Source organism: Heterodontus francisci, chromosome 18 (genome assembly GCF_036365525.1).
Source record: "Heterodontus francisci isolate sHetFra1 chromosome 18, sHetFra1.hap1, whole genome shotgun sequence".
NCBI lineage: Eukaryota > Metazoa > Chordata > Chondrichthyes > Heterodontiformes > Heterodontidae > Heterodontus > Heterodontus francisci.
The window spans coordinates 79076219-79094414 of NC_090388.1; the positions used below are offsets into that span (position 1 = coordinate 79076219).

Genomic DNA, 18196 nt, shown 5'->3' on the forward strand with positions numbered 1-18196 from the left:
ATGCCATCAGAAGGTAAGAGAATGCTATCTTCGAATCTCCCAAATAGATTTAACCTGCACGAGAGATCGATTTCGCCACTCAATGCCTGGCAACAAATTAACGTTAGCAGTTAAACAAACAGATGCTATGATGCTTCAGCCAGTGAGCCTTGCCCAAAAGCCTAAGGAGCTGCATCAATGCATAAAATGGAAAAAGAAATTGCAGGACTATGGCTAAAGAGCAGGGGTGGTGGGACGAATTGGGTAGGTCATTCAAAGAGCCAGCATAGACATGATGGGCCAAATGGCCTCCTTCTGTGACATACGATTCTATGAGTTCCTGTTTCTCTGTATTTAAACATACCTTCTGCCCAAATAGCATGACACATAGTCAGAGCTGTGAGACATCCCATCTTTGCAGTTCTGTGAAGAAGCTGCAAGGTTTGAAGGCAGCCAGTGCTGCAATGATATCGTACTCAGGTCCTGAACTGGAGACCCAACCTTCACTGTCACACTTGACTCCTCTCAGTTGCTCTGCTTTGCACGCTTGCCTTTGAGTTGCAAAAGCAGTGTAGCCGGTTGCATCCCCTACTCTGTTGCACAGACTGGCACCTGCTGATTGATTACAATTAACGTGCTGTACAGAAAAACCATGGCTCCTTCCATCCTGTTGGACTGTCTGACAGAGAAAGCACGCGAGCAACAACAGGGCGATGGGCCTTAGTGAAAGACAATGGAGATGTGCAAGCAATTCCAAGGTACTCTCACTTCGAAGGGGACAAGAGACATCATATACTTCAAGAAACAAATCTGATTTGCAAACTAGCTGAACCATAAGATGAGTTGACTGAAGGAGTCACTGATGTTTATTTATTCTCCCACCTCTCCTGAAGGTTCTGGCTTTCACTGGGATAAGGTTCATGGGAACCAAGCGCCTCCCAGCACATTGGCCAAGTGACCAGTCTTCAGATTTGATCTTAGATAAGTTAGTCAGCAGGCCATTTTATCGGGGTGGCATCACACAACCATATCCTCGCCCAATGACTACACATGTGCCACTCGAGATCAGAGGATTGTGATTAAGAGTGGGAACCTTGGCTACCCTCTACTCTCGCTAACCCAGGGATGCTGAAAAGCACCAGAACCACTGCGCCAATTGAGATCAGCTAAGTTAAAAGTGGGGAAGGTGGTTGTGTGGGGCAGGGGGCAGTCAGCTACAGGATACAGACCAGAAGGTTAGAATGTGCAGGGACAGAGGGACCCACGGGTGCATGTGCATAGATCTCTGAAGGTGGTAGGACATATTGAGTCAGTAGTTAGCAAAGCATACGTGATCTTGGCCTTCAGAAATAGAGATATTGAGTACAAAAGCAGGGAGGTTATGCTGAACCTTTATAAAGCTTTGCTTAGGCCACAACTAGAACATTGCATCCAGTTCTGGTCACCACACTTTAGGAAGGATGTGAGGGTCCTTGAGAGAGTGCAGAGGAGATTTACCAGAATGGTTCCAGGGATGAGGGATTTTAGCTGCAAGGTTCGGTTGGAGAAGCTGGGGTTGTTCTCCTTGGAGAAAAGGAGATTGAGGGGAGATTTGATAGAGATGTACAAGATTATGACAGGATTAGATAAGGAAGACAAAGAAAAGCTGTTCCCATTGGCTGATGGTACAAGGGCTAGGGGACAGAGATTTAATATTTTGGTGAAGAGATACAGGAGAAATGTGAGCAAGACCTTTTTTATGCAGCGAGCGGTAATAACCTGGAATTCACCTCCTACAAGGGTGGTGGAAGTGGAGACAAACAATGATTTCAAAAGGAAATGGACTTGATGGTGACACAAAACCAGATGGGAATGTGAGTTGTGAGGAGGAGGCAAAGAGGCTTCACGGGGATTCAGACACGCTACGTGAGTGGGCAAGAACATGGCAGCTGGAATATAATGTGTAAAAATGTGAAGTTTTGTCAGGAAAAACAGAAATGCAGAATATTTCTTAAATGGTGAGAGATTGGGAAGTGTTGATGTCCAAAGGGACCCATGTGTCCTGGTTCATAAGTCACTGAAAGCTAACATGCAGGTGCAGCAAGTGATTAGGAAGGCAAATGGTATACTGGCCTTCATTGCAAGCGGATTTGAGTACAGGAGTAAAGAAGCCTTGCTGCAATTGTATAGAGCCTTGGTAAGACCACACCTGGAGTATTGTGTGCAGTTTTGGTCTCCTTACCTAAGGAATGATATACTTGCCACAGAGGGAGTGCAATGAAGTTCACCAGACTGATTCCTGGGATGGCAGGATTGTCCTATGAGGAGAGATAGAGGAGACTCTGCCTGTATTCTCTAGTGTTTAGAAGAATGAGAGGTGATCTCATTGAAGCACACAAAATTCTTACAGGGCTTGACAGTTTTGATGCAGGAAGGATGTTTCCTTTGGCTGGGGGATCTAGAACCAGGGAACACAGTCTCAGAATAAGAGGTAGGCCATTTAGGACTGAGATGAAGAGGAATTTATACACTCAGAGGGTGGTGAATCTGTGGAATTCTCTACCTCTGAGGGCTGAGGAAGCTCAGTCATTGAGTATATTCAGGCAGAGATCAATAGATTTTTAGATATTAAAGATATCAATGGATATGGGGATAGTGCAGGAAAATGGCATTGAACTAGAAGATCAGCCATGATCTAGTTGAATGGCACAGCAGGCTCGAGGGGCTGAATGGCCTACTCCTGCTCTTATTTCCTATGTTCCTATGAATTGCCTTCTTCTGTGCCATTATGACTCCATGACCTCCAGAATCTTGGTTGAAGACAGCCTAGACAGGTGAAATGTCTGTTTTATGTAAGGGACATATGTGAAATAAGATTGGGGATTGGTGACCCAGTTCCTTGTTGGCACTGGCTCACCAACAGAAAAAAGCAGGGAAAATTCGGTACCGATTGGCAGTCTGGGAAGGAGGGTGCTAGATGTTAGCCAAAAATTGGAAATTGCTCTATTTCCCACCACTAACATCCTTCACCTTGAGGGACACAAAATAAAATAGGACAAAGTTTTCTGACCTGTCCATCGAGAGCTGGGCCACCAGTGTAACCTCTGTGTTTTCAGTGGAAGGCTCGAACTCGTAGTGCAAGAAATAGAGATGGGTGCGATGGACAGTGAATCGCTCCCTCCGGAATTCATAGCAGGGGTCGTCTTCATCCAGTTCTAATAACTGCTTCTGAAGCTAAAAAACAGAAAAGTTGTGAACACTAAGACAAAGGTAAAGAGGAACAGCATTTCATTTAGTGGGTCAATACATCCACTAGACCACGGGTGTCAAACTCATTGGAGATGCTGGGCCTGATCCAACCTCCTTGCATTTGCCGAGGGCCACATTCAGAAGATTATCTGGACCCATTTCTGCAGATTTAACATGCGTTTCCTCAGAAATTCTCCCTCACATCAATCACACTGCATTACTGACGTGAGCATTAGTTGCTTTTACAATGACTTCAGTTATGCAGGAGACTCGAGAAGCTGGGATTGTTCTCCTTAAAGCAGAAAAAGTGAATAGGAGATTTGGTGAGGGGTTCCCTATTATGAGAGGTTTTGACAGAGCCAATAAGGAGAAACTATTCCCATTCGCAGAAGGGTTGGTAACCCGAGGGGATAGATTTAAGGTAATTAAGGACAATGTTTATTTACACAGTGAGTTGCTCTGATCAGGAATGCACTGCCCGGAAGCAGAATCAATAGTAATTTTCAAAAGGGAACTGAATATGTACTTGAAATGGAAACGTTTTCAGGCTATGGGAAATAGTGGGGGAGAGGAACTAATTGAATAGCTCTTTCAAAAAGCCAACACAGGCACGATGGGCTGAATGGCCTCCTTCTATGCTGTAGCGTTCTGTGACTGTGCTAATTCAGAAAATTTAACTTTCATGTAACTTTCCCGTGTACTACTCCTATTTCTCATTTCGTTTGCTTCATAGTGTTTTCTAATATTGTATTCTGGACCAATCAAACACATGGGCTTTCCGTTCACGCTCAATACAGAAATACAAAATGAATTTCATAACTCTTGTGTATGTTCTGGTAACTTAGCCAATTGATGCTGCATGTGTTTCCGGGCAACTGCTCAGTTTCAGAGGCCAATGACAGCGAAGACGATTGACAGTTTAAAAACATTAATTTTTGCTTTGGAAAAGGTGGTCGCAATTATATTTTTTTCCAAGCGAGTCAGTAGGTTGTCAAATAACTGAACTTTATTTTTAAATTAAACCATTGAGCAGTTAGATTTAGCATCACCATCAGCAGAGTAAATGGTGCAAATAAAAGCTTATCAATGGATTTAAGCATGGACACGTCTGTCTCAACAAGATTTATGGATTTGCATTATTAACATACCAGCCACCATGACAGTCTCCCCCTCCAATCCCATTTTTTAACTGTTCCCCTTTATCAGATCCTGTACCACAGTGGTGCAGTTATAATTAATGTGTAGTTGTAAAAAAACAGCATTTTTCTTTCAAACTAAAGAGTGTGATTTAAGTATTCTGTATTTATTTATTTATATATTTAGAGATACAGCACTGAAACAGGCCCTTCGGCCCACCGAGTCTGTGCCGACCAACAACCACCCATTTATACTAACCCTACACTAATCCCATATTTCCTACCACCTACCTACACTAGGGGCAATTTACAATGGCCAATTTACCTATCACCTGCAAGTCTTTGGCTGTGGAAGGAAACCGGAGCACCCGGCGAAAACCCACGTGGTCACAGGGAGAACTTGCAAACTCCGCACAGGCAGTACCCAGATTCGAACCCGGGTCCCTGGAGCTGTGAGGCTGTGGTGCTAACCACTGTGCCGCCCATACATCAATCGCCCGTACTGTACATCAATCATTTTTTGATGTTTGTGGTTGCATGGGCTGGGTTTTCCCTCTGGGTGTGGGAAACAGAGGTCGGGACTATTTTCAACTCCTGAACCCACCCTTTGGGGGGAAACAGACACTCATTGTGATTTTAATGGGGGCGCCCCCTTAATTGGCATGGAGACGGATTCACCGTCCAATTAAGGATGGCAGGCAGGCTCTTGAAGCTGGAGGGCCAATCAGAGGCCTTCCAGTTTGAAAGCAGCAGCAGGCTACAATAGAGTCTAAGTAAGTGAGAGGGGGCTTCAAAATAGAGGCACCCTCTCTCTAACTTTCTGAAATCTTAAATTTAAAAATGAATCTTTCAGCCAGGCCACCACTGTTGTGGGGGTGAGGGAGCCCCTCTACTGGGAGGCCTGTGGCAGTTTCTGCACGCAGGCAGGCAGGGAGTGCCTCTAGGCCTGCATGGCGTGCTGGTTCCCCGGCTTCTGGGAGGCTGCCTCCTGGCACCTAAACTGGCTCCTGCTGCCTGCAGGAACCTGGAGGCTGAATGGAAAATCCTAGTTGGCCTCCTTTAATTGGCCGCAATAGGCTCTTAATGAGCCAGCCCTGCTGCCTACCGTCCCCCTCCCACCCCTCCCACCATCCTGCCTTTGCAAGAAGGGCCCGGAGGAAGGATGGAGCTGGGGAACTGGCACTCTGGCATTTGGGGCTAATTTTAGCTCCCGCCCACCTCCATTCCTGGCCCTGGCAGGAGCTCAAAATTCAGCCCCATCTCTCTCTCGCTCTCTGGATTCTGTTCATAGAGTAAGCCTCAAGGGCTACTAGGCCCAGGTTACTTTAGCTCTGCCTGTTCAGGATGTTATTATTTTACAAACTCACCGTTTCCTTTCCTTACTTCAAATCAAAGAAAAAAAGAGAAGTGCCTAGGACTGTCATGTGCCGCTAGTCCTATACATCTTGCTACTGTGAGATCCCAATTTTTAACACTTACAACAAATTACAATTTGCGTTTGAGCCTAACAAGACAACAACCCAGTATTAAGGCTAATTTGACTTTGTAAGCAGGGTATGGAGGATTGAGTCGTAAGAACAGGACTAGGCTATTTAACCCCTTGAACCTGTTTCACCTTTCTGTGAGATCTGTGACCGAACTCCATATACTCACCTTTGCTTCATATCCCTTAATACTTTTGGAAAACAAATGTCTATCGATCTCAATTTTAAAATTAATAGTCAATTTAGTATCAACTGCTATTTGCTGAAGAGAGTTCCAAACTTCTACCACCTTTTGTATATAGAAGTGTTTCCTCATTTCACTCCGAAAAGGCTTGGCTCTAATTTTTAGACCATGTCTCCTAGTTTCTCTCTATCCAGCTTATCTGTTCCCCCTATTATCTTGAAAATTGATCAAATCACCTCAACCTTCTAAATTCTAGGGAATTCAACCCTACTTTGAGTAATCTTTCCTTGTAATTTAACCTTTGGAGTCCAGGTATTATTCTGGTAAATCTATGCTGCACTCCCCTCAGGGCCAATACATCCTTCCTAAGGAGTGGTGCCCAGAACTGGAAACAATAATCCTGATGTGGTCTAACCAAGGCTTTGTATAGCTGAAGCATGATTTCCACCGCTTAATATTCTCATCCTCTAGACTTACCTTCCGTGTGAGCAGCGGAGAGGAGCGGACCTGCGGGAAGAACACGGAGCGAGGAGCGGATAATAGAGCCCGAGGATCGCGGCCTCGAGCAGTTATCTTTCGGAAGAGCAATGGAGAGGAGCGGACCTGTGGGAAGAACACGGAGCGAGGAGCGGATAGATAGAGCCCAAGGATTGTGGCCTACAGCACTTACCTTCTGGGAGAGCAGCAGAGAGGAGTCCAGGCACGCAGAGTTTGAAAACAAAGTGAACAGTGACATCACAGGAAAGCTGCAAGGCGATTGGCTGATGAGTAACTGCTGTTAGGGAACAACTCTAAATAGCTGGGTTAGTGCACTACTGTTAGGATGTTCGTGTGAATAGCTTAATAATAAGGAACAAGTGAGTAGCTGTTTTTTTGAGTAAGGTTTATTTTAACTAGTGAACTGTATTGATTTTTAGTAGGATTTAACAGTACTAATAAGGTTTTATTAATAATTCTAAAATGTTGTAGTATTGGTAAGGTTTTTTTAACAGTAGCAAAGGGTCAACTAATAGATAAAGGAATGGCAGGATTGCTTCAACCTCGAGAGTGCACCTCCTGTGTTATGTGGAAGCTCCAGGATGCTTCCTGTAACTTGGAGAACCATTTGTGCAGGAAGAATTGTCAACTGAAGTAGCTTGAGCTTGAACGGCAGCTGGTGATACTGTGGTGCATTCATGAGGATGAGAGTTACGTAGATAGCATGTTTATAGCTGTGGTCACCCCACAGCTTAAGACTATGCAGGGAGAGAGGGAATGGGTGACCATCAGGCAGTCAAAAAGAATCAGGCAGGTAGTGCAGGAGACCCCTGAGTGCACCTCACTCTCCAAAAGGTATTCAGTTCTGAATAATGAGGAAAGTGATGCTTCACCTGGGGAGTGCAGCCAGAGCCAAGTCCATGGCATCATGGATGGCTCAGTTGCACAGTGGGGTACAGGGAAGACTGGAAAAGCCATAGTCATAGATAATTCAATAGTCAGGGGAACAGACAGGTGCTTCTGTGGCCGCAGACGTGAATCCAGGATGGTGTGTTGCCTCCCTGGTGCCAGGGTCAAGGATGTCACTGAGCGGCTGCAGAGCATCCTGAAGGGGGAGGGTGAACAGCCAGCAGTCGTGGTCCACATCGGAACCAACGACATAGGTAGAAAGAGGGATGTGGTCTTGCAGTCAGAATTTAGGGAGCTATGTAAGAAATTAGCAATCAGGACCTCAAAATTAGTAATCTCCAGACTACTCCCAGTGCAACGCGCAAATCAGTATAGAAATAGAAGGATAAGACAGATGAATGCGTGGCTGGAAAGATGGTGCTGGAGGGAGGGCTGGCTTCAGATTCCTGGGATATTGGGACCGGCTCTTGGGGAGATGGGACCTGTACAGGCCGGACAGGTTGCACCCGAACAGAGCCGGGACTGAGTTCCTTGTGGGATGTTTTGCGAGTGTTGTTGGAGCAAGCTTAAACTAGTTTGACAGGGGGATGGGGACCTGAGTGTAAACTCAGCTGGGACAAAATCAGAAATTAAAATGGAAGGCGTAAAATTAATGGATGAGTCTGGAACACAGAGGAAATGACGGTTAGGAAATAAAAAAAAGAGTTTGGCAAGACTCAAGGGTATCTATTTCAATGCAAGGAGTATAGCAAATAAAGCAGATGAGCTGAGGGCACAGATAGACACGTGGCAGTATGATATCATAGTTATTACAGAAACATGGCATAAGGAGGGACAGGAATGGCAGCTCAACGTTCCTGGTTACAGCGTTTTCAGACGCGATAGAGAGGGGGATAAGAAAGGAGGGGGAGTGGAAATTTTGGTCAAGGAAACTATTACAGCCGTGAGGAGGGATGATATGTTGGAAGGTTCATCAAATGAGGCCATATGGATTGAGCTAAGGAACAAAAAAGGGGCAATCACACTGCTGAGAGTGTACTATAGACTCCCAAACAGTCAGAGAGAGATAGAAGAGCAAATACATATTCAAATCTCTGAGAACTGCAAGAACAATAGGGCAGTAATAGTAAGGGATTTTAATTACCCCAGTACTAACTGGGATAATTTTAGTGTGAAAGGAATTGAGGGAGCTGAATTCTTGAGGTGCATTTAAGAGAACTTTTTTGCCCCATGTGTAGCAAGTCCAACAAGAGAGGGCGCAGTTTTAAAATTAATTTGAGAAAATGAAGATGGGCAGGTGGAAGGAGTGGCAGTAGGAGAGCATTTTGGTGGTAATTATCCTAATTCAGTCAGTTTTAACACAATAATGGAAAAGGACAGAGATAGAACAGGAGTTAGAGTTCTCAATTGGGGCAAGGCAAATTTTACTAAACTGAGGAGTGATTTAGCAGAAGTGGACTGGAAATAGTTACTTGAAGGTAAATCAGTGTCAGAGCAGTGGGAGGCATTCAAAGAGAAGATTCAAGGGGTTCAGGGTAAACATGTTTCCACAAAGAAAAAGGATGAGGCGGCCAAATCTAGAGCCCCATGGATGTCAAGGAGCCTACAGGGTAAAATAAGGCGGAAAAGGAAAGCTTATGTCCGACACCAAGAACTCAATACTACAGAAAGCCGAGAGGAGTATAGAAAGTGGAGGGGTGAAATCAAAAAGGAAATTAGAAAAGCAAAGAGAGGGCATGAAATAATATTGGCAAGCAAACTCAAGGTGAACCCAAAGATGTTTTCTCAATACATTAAGAGTAAGAGGATAACTAAGGAGAGAGTAGGGCCCATAAAAGACCAAAAAGGTAACCAATGTGTAGGAGCGGAAGATATTGGTGTAGTTCTTAATGAATACTTTGCTTCTGTCTTCACAAAAGAGGGGGACAATGCAGACATTGTAGTAAAGGAGGAAGAGTGTGAAGCACTGGATGTGATAAACATAGAGAGAGAGGAAATATTAATGGAATTAACATCTTTGAAAGATGATAAATCACCAGGCCCAGATGAAATGTATCCTAGGCTGTTTAAAGAAGCAAGAGAGGAAATAGCAGAGGGTCTGACCATCATTTTCCAGTCCTCACTGGATACAGGTGTGGTGCCTGAGGATTGGAGAATTGCTAACGTTGTACCTCTGTTTAAAAAGGGAGCGAAGGATAGACCGAATAATTACAGGCCAGTCAGTTTAACCTCAGTAGTGGGAAAATTATTGGAATCTATTCTGAGAGACAGGATAAACTGTCACTTAGAAAGGCACAGGTTAATCGAGGATAGGCAGCATGGAAGATATTAAGGGAAGATCTTGTTTGACCAACTTTGATCGAATTTTTTGCAGTAACAAGGAAGATAGATGAGGGTAGTGCAGTTGATGTGGACTACATGGATTTTAGCAAGGCTTTTGACAAGGTCCCACATGGCAGACTGGTTAAAAAAATAAAATCCCATGGGATCCAGTGAAATCCAGCAAGTTGGATACAAAATTGGCTCAGTGGCAGGAAACAAAGGGTAATTGTTGACGGCTGTTTTAGCGATTGGAGGGTTATTTCCAGTAGCGTTCTGCAGGGCTCAGTACTGGGTCCGCTGCTTTTTGTGGTGTATATTATGATTTGGATGTAAATGTAGGGGGCATGATCAAGAAATCTGCAGGCAACACAAAGATTGGCCATGTGCAGGAAGACATTGATGGTCTGGTCAGATGAGCAGAAAAGTGGCAAATGGAATTCAACTCGGAGAAGTGCGAGGTGACACATTTGGGGAGGTCAAACAAGGCAAGGAATACATGACTAATGGGAAAATACTGAAAAGTATAGAGGAAGTAATGGAGCTTGGAGTGAATGTCCACAGATCTCTGAAGGTAGCAGGACAGGTCGATAAGGTGGTTAAGAAGGCATATGGAATCCTTTCATTTATTAGCCAAGGTATACAATACAAGAGCAGGGAGGTTATGCTGGAACTGTATAAGTCATTGGTTAGGCCACAACTTGAGTACTGTGTGCAGTTCTGGTCACCTCATTACAGAAAGGATGTAATTGCACTGGAGAGGGTACAGAGGAGATTTACGAGGATGTTGCCAGGACTGGAAAAATGCAGCTATGAGGAAGGATTGGATAGACTGGGATTGTTCTCCTTGGAACAGAGAAGGCTGAGGGGAGATTTGATTGAAATGTACAACATTTTGAGAGGCCTGGATAGAATGGAGGTGAAGGGTCTATTCACCTTAGCAGAGAGGTCAGTGATGAGGGGGCATAAATTTAAAGTGATTGGTAGAAAAATTAGAGGGGAGATGAGGAAAGACTTTTTCACCCAGAGGGTGGTGATGGTCTGAAACTCACTGCCTGAAAGGGTAGATGAGGCAGAGACCCTCAACTCATTCAAAAGGAGTCTGGATATGCACCTCAAGTGCCGTAATCTGCAGGGCTACAGACCAAATGCTGGATGGTGGGATCAGAATAGGTGGATTGTTTTTCGGCCGGCACAGACATGATGGGCCAAGTGGCCTCTTACTGTGCTTTAAACTTTCTATGATTCTAGATATAATGGCCAGCATTCCTTTAGCTTTTTTGATCATTTTCTGTACCTGTTCATAATCTTTTAATGATCTATGTACCTGGACCCCCAAGTCTCTTTGGACCACTGTTTCTAGCTTTTCACTGTTTAGAAAATAGCATGTTCTATCCTTTTTAGATCCAAAGTTGATGATATTACACTTGACTATACTGAAATCCATTTACCACATTTTTGCCCATTCACTTAATGTGTTAATATCTCTTTGTAATTTTAAGTTTATATGTGCACTGCTTCCAATGCTGCCTATCTTTGTCTCATCAGAAAACTTGGATAGGTGGCTTTCTATCTCGTCATCTAAGTCATTAATAAATACGATGAATAGTTGAGACCCCAACACAGATGCTTGCGGGATGCCAGTAGTCATATCTTGCAAAGTAGAGCACCTGCCCGTTATCCCTACTCTCTATCTCCTGCTACTCAGCCAATCTCCTAATCAGGTCAATAATTTGCCTTCAATTCTGTGAGCTTCAAATTTAGCTAAAAGTCTTTTATCAAATGCCTTCTGCTAGTCCATATAAATAACATCCTTAGACATTCTCCTGTCCATTACTGTAGTCACCTCTTCAAAAAATTCAATCAGATTTGTTAGGCATGGCCTTCCCTTTACAAATCCATGCTGGCTCTCTCTGATCAGCTGAAAATTTTCAAGGTGTTCAGTCACCCTATCCTTAATTATAGACTCTAGTAATTTCCCAACAACAGATGTTAGGCTAACTTGTCTATAATTCCCTAGTTTCTCTGTCTCACCTTTTCTATTTTTTTAATTCTATCCATTAAGTCTCCACTGCCTGCTTACCTCACGTTATATCCTCATTTATCACTGAAGTGATTTCATCCCGAATCACTAAGGCTACTCCTCTCCCTCGACCATTTCCTTATCTTTCCTGTAGACCTTATAACCTGGTATATTTAGTTCTCAGTCCTGAGCATTCTGCAGCTATGTCTCCATAATGGCTACCATGTTGGACACTTGAAGTTAAATTTTGCATCTGTAGTTAATTCTATTTCTTCCTTATACTCAGTGTGTTTGTATAAAAAAGACTTATTTGGGCTTAACTTGTCCTTCTACTGTAATGATTTTCTCACATGTTTTTTATTCTCTTTCCTAATTACTCTCTTTCATTTGTTTTCAAACTATCACTTATACGACCTTTTCCACCTTAGCCCTCCATCCCATTTGCTAGTTTAAAGTCCTAGCAACCACCTTATTTACCCTTTCCGCGAGGAACCTGTTCCCAGTCTGGTTCAGGTGCAGCCTGTCCCAAATGGTACAGCTGCTTCCTGTCCCAATACTGGTGCCAGTGTCTCATGAAATGGAACCCCTCTTTCCCACACCAGCCACATGTTCACCTTCCTAATCTGCTTATTCCTATACCAATTTGCAAGTGGTTCAGTTAATAATCCAGAGCTTACAATCCTTTAGGCCCTGCCCTTTAATTTAGCTCCTAGTTCCTGATACTCTCCAAACAGGACCTCTTGCCTGCTCTTCCTATGTTTTTGGTTCCAACATGGACCACAATGAGATCCTCCACCTCTCCCTCCAATATCCTTTCAAGCCAGTTTAAGATATCCTTCACCATGGTACCAAGTAGACAACACCCCATGTGGGACTCTCAATCCTGCTTACAAAGGATGCTATCTGTCTCCTAATCGCTGAATCCCTTACAACTAGCACATTATGTTTCCGCTCCTAATCCTCCTCTTGCTTTAGATATACTCCTGCTCCAAGGTGCCATGGTCCACATTCTGACCGTCTTCAGTCTTTATCCTCACAGGTAACAAATACATTGTACCTGTTGGATAGGATCAGTCTCTGCAGAACCTCATTCTCTATCTCACCAGGGTTTCCCTTATTCTCTGCACTATTGGCCACACCATTCCCATTCTGAATCTGTACCTCTCTATGAGATGTGACTGAAGTCTGCAGCAAACTGTCCAGCTACTGCTCTCCGTTCCTTTTCTGTTGAAGCGTCTCCAACTCAATCACTCTGAGCTGAAGACATTCGAGTCAAAGACATCGACTGCAGATGTGTTCGCTCGGGACAGTCTCATTGCCCACAAACTCTCATATATTGCAGTCCAGACACAACCTGCTCTGCCACATCTTAGTCGAGGTTATTTATATTTACTTCTTAAGTTACATGAACCATGACAAACATTGGAGGCAATAAGCAGCATCTCCTACTCCTTCTGCACCGAATTCCCACTCTGAAAATTCCCAACTTTTACATTCTGTTTATGATGCACAGCATTTATGACCACTCTGTTTACAGTGTACTCTGTGTGTCAGCAGATACCATTGACACCTTTTCAAGCCACATCCAAGACAGGAGCTCGCTCTGCTTCCTGCTGACAGTAATGAGCACCTTTCAGGCAATCATTTACAACTGATTGACTGTTCACTGTCACTGACTGGCACTTGCAGATTATTTTACAGGTTTTAAAGTATTATGTTAAATTCAAAATAATTGACATACACAAGAGATAAAACCAAATCCATTCATGAGTTGGTGGTGTAGTGGTAGTATCACTGGGCTAGTAATCCAGAGACTCAGCCTAATACTCCTGGACACAGGTTTGAAACCTACCATGGTAGCTGGTGGAATTTAAATTCAACTTCTTAACAAATCCAATTAATTAATAAAGATCTGGAATTGAAAGCTGGTCTCAGTAATGGTGATCACGAAACTAGTTGTAAAAATCCATCTGGTTCACTAATGTCATTTAGCGAAAGAAATCTACTGTCCTTACCTAGTCTTGCCTTCTGGCCTACATGTGACTTTGGATCCACAGTAATGTGATTGACAGCCCTCTGAAATGGCCTCAGTTGACACTCAGTTGTACAAAACAGCTACACAAAAGTTGAAAAGGAATAAAACTGGGCGGAGCATCCGGCATCGACCGAGGCACCGGAAATAACAATGGCAAACCCAGCCCTGTCGACCTGCAAAGGCCTCCTTACTATCATCTGGGGGCTTGTGCCAAAAGTGGGAGAGCTGTTCCACAGGTTAGTCAAGCAACAGCCTGACATAGTCATACTCATGGAAACATACCTTACCTCCAATGTCCCAGACACTGCTATCACCATCCCTGGGTATGTACTGTCATACCGGTAGGACAGACTCAGCAGAGATGGCGGCATAGTGGCATACAATCGGGAGGGAGCCCTCAACATTGTCTCCCGACCCCATGAAGAAACCTCCTGCTGATTACCACCAACCGTCCTCCCTCAGCTGATGAATCAGTACTCCTCCATGTTGAACACCACTTGGAAGAAGAACTGGGGGTGGCAAGGACACAGAATGTACTCTGGGTTGCAGACTTCAATGTTCATCACCAAGAGTGGTTTGGTAGCACCACTACTGACTGAGCCCTGAAGGACATATTTGCCACACTGGGCCTGCGGCAGGTGGTGAGGGAAAAGCCTACTCGACATTGTCCTCACAAATCTACCTGTCGCAGATGCATCTGTCCCATGATAACAATGGTGGGAGTGACCACCACACTATCCTTGTGAAAATGAAGTCCCATCTTCACATTGAGGGTACGCTCCATCATGCTGTGTGGCACTACCATCGTGTTAAATGAGATAGATTTCGAACGGATCAAGCAACTCAAAACTGGGCAACCATGAGGCGCTGTGGACCATCAGCAGCAACAGAATTGTACTCAACCACAATCTGTAACCTCATGGACCAGCATATCCCCCACTCTACCATTACTATCAAGCTGGGGGGGCCAACCCTGCTTCAACGAGGAGTGCAGGAGAGCATTCCGGGAGCAACACCAGGCATACCTCAAAATGAGGTGTCAGCCTGGTGAAGCTACAACACAGGACTACATTCATGCCAAACAGCGGAAGCAGCATACAATAGACAGAGCTAAGTGATCCCACTGTTAACGGATCAGACCTAAGCTCTGCAGTCTTGCTACATCCAGTTGTGAATGGTGGTGCACAATTAAACAACTAACTGGAGGAGGAAGCTCCACAAATATTCCTATCCTCAATGATGGATGAACCCAGCACATCAGTGCAAAGGAAAAGGCTTTAGTATTTGCAACCATCTACAGACAGAAGTGCAGAGTGGATGATCCACCTCGGCCTCCTCCTGAGGTCCCCAGCATCACAGATGCCAGTGTTCAGCTAGTTTGATTCACTCCACATGCTATCAAGAAATGGCTGAAGGCACTGGATACTGCAAAGGCTACGGGTCCTGACAACATTCCGGCAATAGTATCGAAGACTTGTGCTCCAGAACTAGCTGCGCCCCTAGCCAAGTTGTTTCAGTACAGCTACAACACTGGCATCTATCTGGCAATGTGGAAAAATGCCCAGGTATGTCCTATTCACAAAAAGCAGCACAAATCCAATCTGGCCAATTACCGCCCCATCAGTCTACTCTCGATCATCAGCAAAGTGATGGAAGGTGTTGTCGACAGTGCTATCAAGTGGCACTTTAACAGCAACTACCTGCTCACTGATGCTCAGTTTGTGTTCCGCCAGGGCCACTTAGCTCCTGACCTCATTACAGCCTTGGTCCAAACATGGACAAAAGAGCTGAACTCCAGAGGTGAGGTGAGAGTGACTGCCCTTGACATCAAGGCAGCATCTGACCAAGTATGGCATCAAGGAGCCCTAGCAAAACTGAGTTCAACGGGAATCAGGGGAAAACTCTCCGCTGGTTGGAGTTATACCGAGCACAAAGGAAGCATTTGTTACCCACCCCTAATTGCCTTTGAGAAGGTGGTGGTGAGCTGCTTGAACCGCTGTAGTCCCTGTGCCGTAGGTACATCCACAGTGCTGTTAGGGAGGGAGTTCCTGGATTTAGCCTCAGCAACAGTGAAGGAATGGCGTTATAGTTCCAAGTCAGGATGGTGTGTGGCTTGGAGGGGAACTTGCAGGTAATGGTGTTTCCACATGTCTGCTATTCTTCTCCTTCTAGGTGGTAGAGGTCGTGGGTTTGGAAGGTGCTGTTGAAGGAGCCTTGGTGAGTTTCTGCAGGACATCTTGTATATGGTACACACTGCAGCCACTGTACATCGGTGGTGGAGGGAGTGAATGTTTAAGGTGATGGATGGGATGCCAATCAAGCGGCCTGCTTTGTCCTGGATGATGTTGAGCTGCCTGAGTATTGTTGAAGCTGCACCCATTCAAGCAAGTGGGAACTGTTCCATCACACTCCTGACATGTGCCTTGTAGATGGTGGACAGGCATTTGGGGAGTCAGGAGGTGAGTTACTCACTGCAGAATGCCCAGCCTCTGACCTGCTCTTGTATTCACAGTATTTATATGGTTGCTCCAGTTCAGTTTCTGGTCAATGGTAACCCTCAGGGGGATTCAGCAATGATAATGCCATTGAATGTCAAGGGGAGATTGTTCGATTCCCTCTTATTGGAGATGGTCATTGCCTGGCACTTGTCTGGTGCAAATTTTGCTTGCCGCTGATCAGCCCAAGCCTGAATGTTGTCCAGGTCTTGCTGCATACGGAAATGGACTGCTTCGTGATCTGGGGCGTAGTGAATGCAACTGAGCACTCTTCAATCATCAGCCAACATTCCCACTTCTGACCTTATGATGGAGGTAAGGTCATTGATGAAGCAGCTGAAGATGCTTGGTCCTAGGACACTAACCTGAGGAACTCCTGCAGTGATGTCTCGGGACTAAGATGATTGGCCTTCAACAGCCACAACCATCTTCCTTTGTGCGAGGTATGATTCCAACCAATGCCACTGTCACTTCCAATAATCTCTTTCACTGTTGGTTCCTTTAATTTCTTTTACTGTCATTTCCTCTCACCTCTTTTATTCCGAGTTCCAGTCTTTTTTTTAAAGACCTGATTTATTTCTAAGCTCAATAATACTTTTAAACAAATCAATAGACTGCTGGCAGATCTGAGGCCTTGCATGATATTGTCTCTTGGGGCTAATAGGCTTTGTATGTTTATAGCTCCCACACTCTGATGCTGCATTGAACATGTATATTACAGTCATAAACCTACTCACAATGGGTCAGGATTCACTTTCAGAACTGAAATTAAACATATAATTTCTGCCTGCCTGAACATTTCCATTTTGCCCTTCTGAGATCTAACCTATCTTTTGCAAACATTTTTGCCCTACAGTGAAGTTTAAGATTTTCTTCCTGCTTATCATTTTTTCCATCCATTTTGGAGGTGGGAGAAAATTGAGAGAACTACAGTCCCGATTTTAACTCAGGCTCATTTGGTGCAGAGTAGGAGCATTCCTCAGCACTGTGTCCACCTAAAGCTGCCAGGCGGGGGATCGATGCTGTTTGGGACCCAAGAGAATTGTCCCCTGCAAGGTAAGTGAGAGGAAGTGTGAGGGGTTGGTGGGGATGGGTGGGGGTGGGGGGAGGTCCTAGTGGATTTTGACTGAAGAAGGGGCTGGGAAGCCCAAGGAGGAGGGGACCCCAAGCTTCCTTGTTGGGCCAGGAGGGACTTTTTTTATTGTGGGTTCAGCTTCATGTGGGCCTCCCAAATCCAGGAGTTAAAATGGCACTGCTCTTCCCACCATTTATTGGAACAACGGAGGTGGAGGGGCAACATGATAGAGGCTTACAAAGTTATGAGTGGCATGGACAGAGTGGATAGTCAGAAGCTTTTTCCCAGGGTGGAACAATCAGTTACTAGGGGACATAGGTGCGAGGGGCAAAGTTTAGAGGGGATGTGCGAGGCAAGTTCTTTACACAGAGAGTGGTGAGTGCCTGGAACTTGCTGCCAGGGGAGGTGGTGGAAGCAGGTATGATAGCGACGTTTAAGAGGCATCTTGACAAATACATGAATAGGATGAGAATAGAGGGATACGGTCCCCGGAAGTGCAGAAGGTTTTAGTTTAGACAGGCATCAAGATTGGTGCAGGCTTGGAGGGCCGAATGGCCTGTTCCTGTGCTGTACTGTTCTTTGTTCATTTAAATTAGGCCCCTGCTCTCTGGAACGAGCGACTGTCCTGTGCCTGATTTTGAGTGAATTAAGATGCTGGACGTGACAGTATCATGCCTCCACCTCCTCCATCTTTATTTGCACACCCTCCCCTGTCCGTACCAGTCATTCTGGAAATGGAGGGGTTAAAATACCACCTCAAATTTTCCTTGGTTTTAAAGGCCCTTTTTCTCAGTTTGGGGAAGTGTCATGGTTATGTCACACAATGATTCGGGGTTTTGCAGGCAGGCATAT

The 18196-nt window shown here is 44.8% G+C and overlaps 1 protein-coding gene across 2 annotated transcripts in view; it reads right to left on the reverse strand.

Annotated features, from left to right (window-relative positions):
• large1 (LARGE xylosyl- and glucuronyltransferase 1) overlaps positions 1-18196 on the reverse strand; it is a 488923-nt gene that overhangs the window by 14970 nt on the left and 455757 nt on the right. For both annotated transcript variants that reach the window (XM_068051293.1, XM_068051292.1), the window contains one exon: positions 3029-3192. In XM_068051293.1, coding sequence (XP_067907394.1) covers positions 3029-3192 — 164 coding nt within the window. The remainder of the gene's footprint in view (positions 1-3028; positions 3193-18196) is intronic.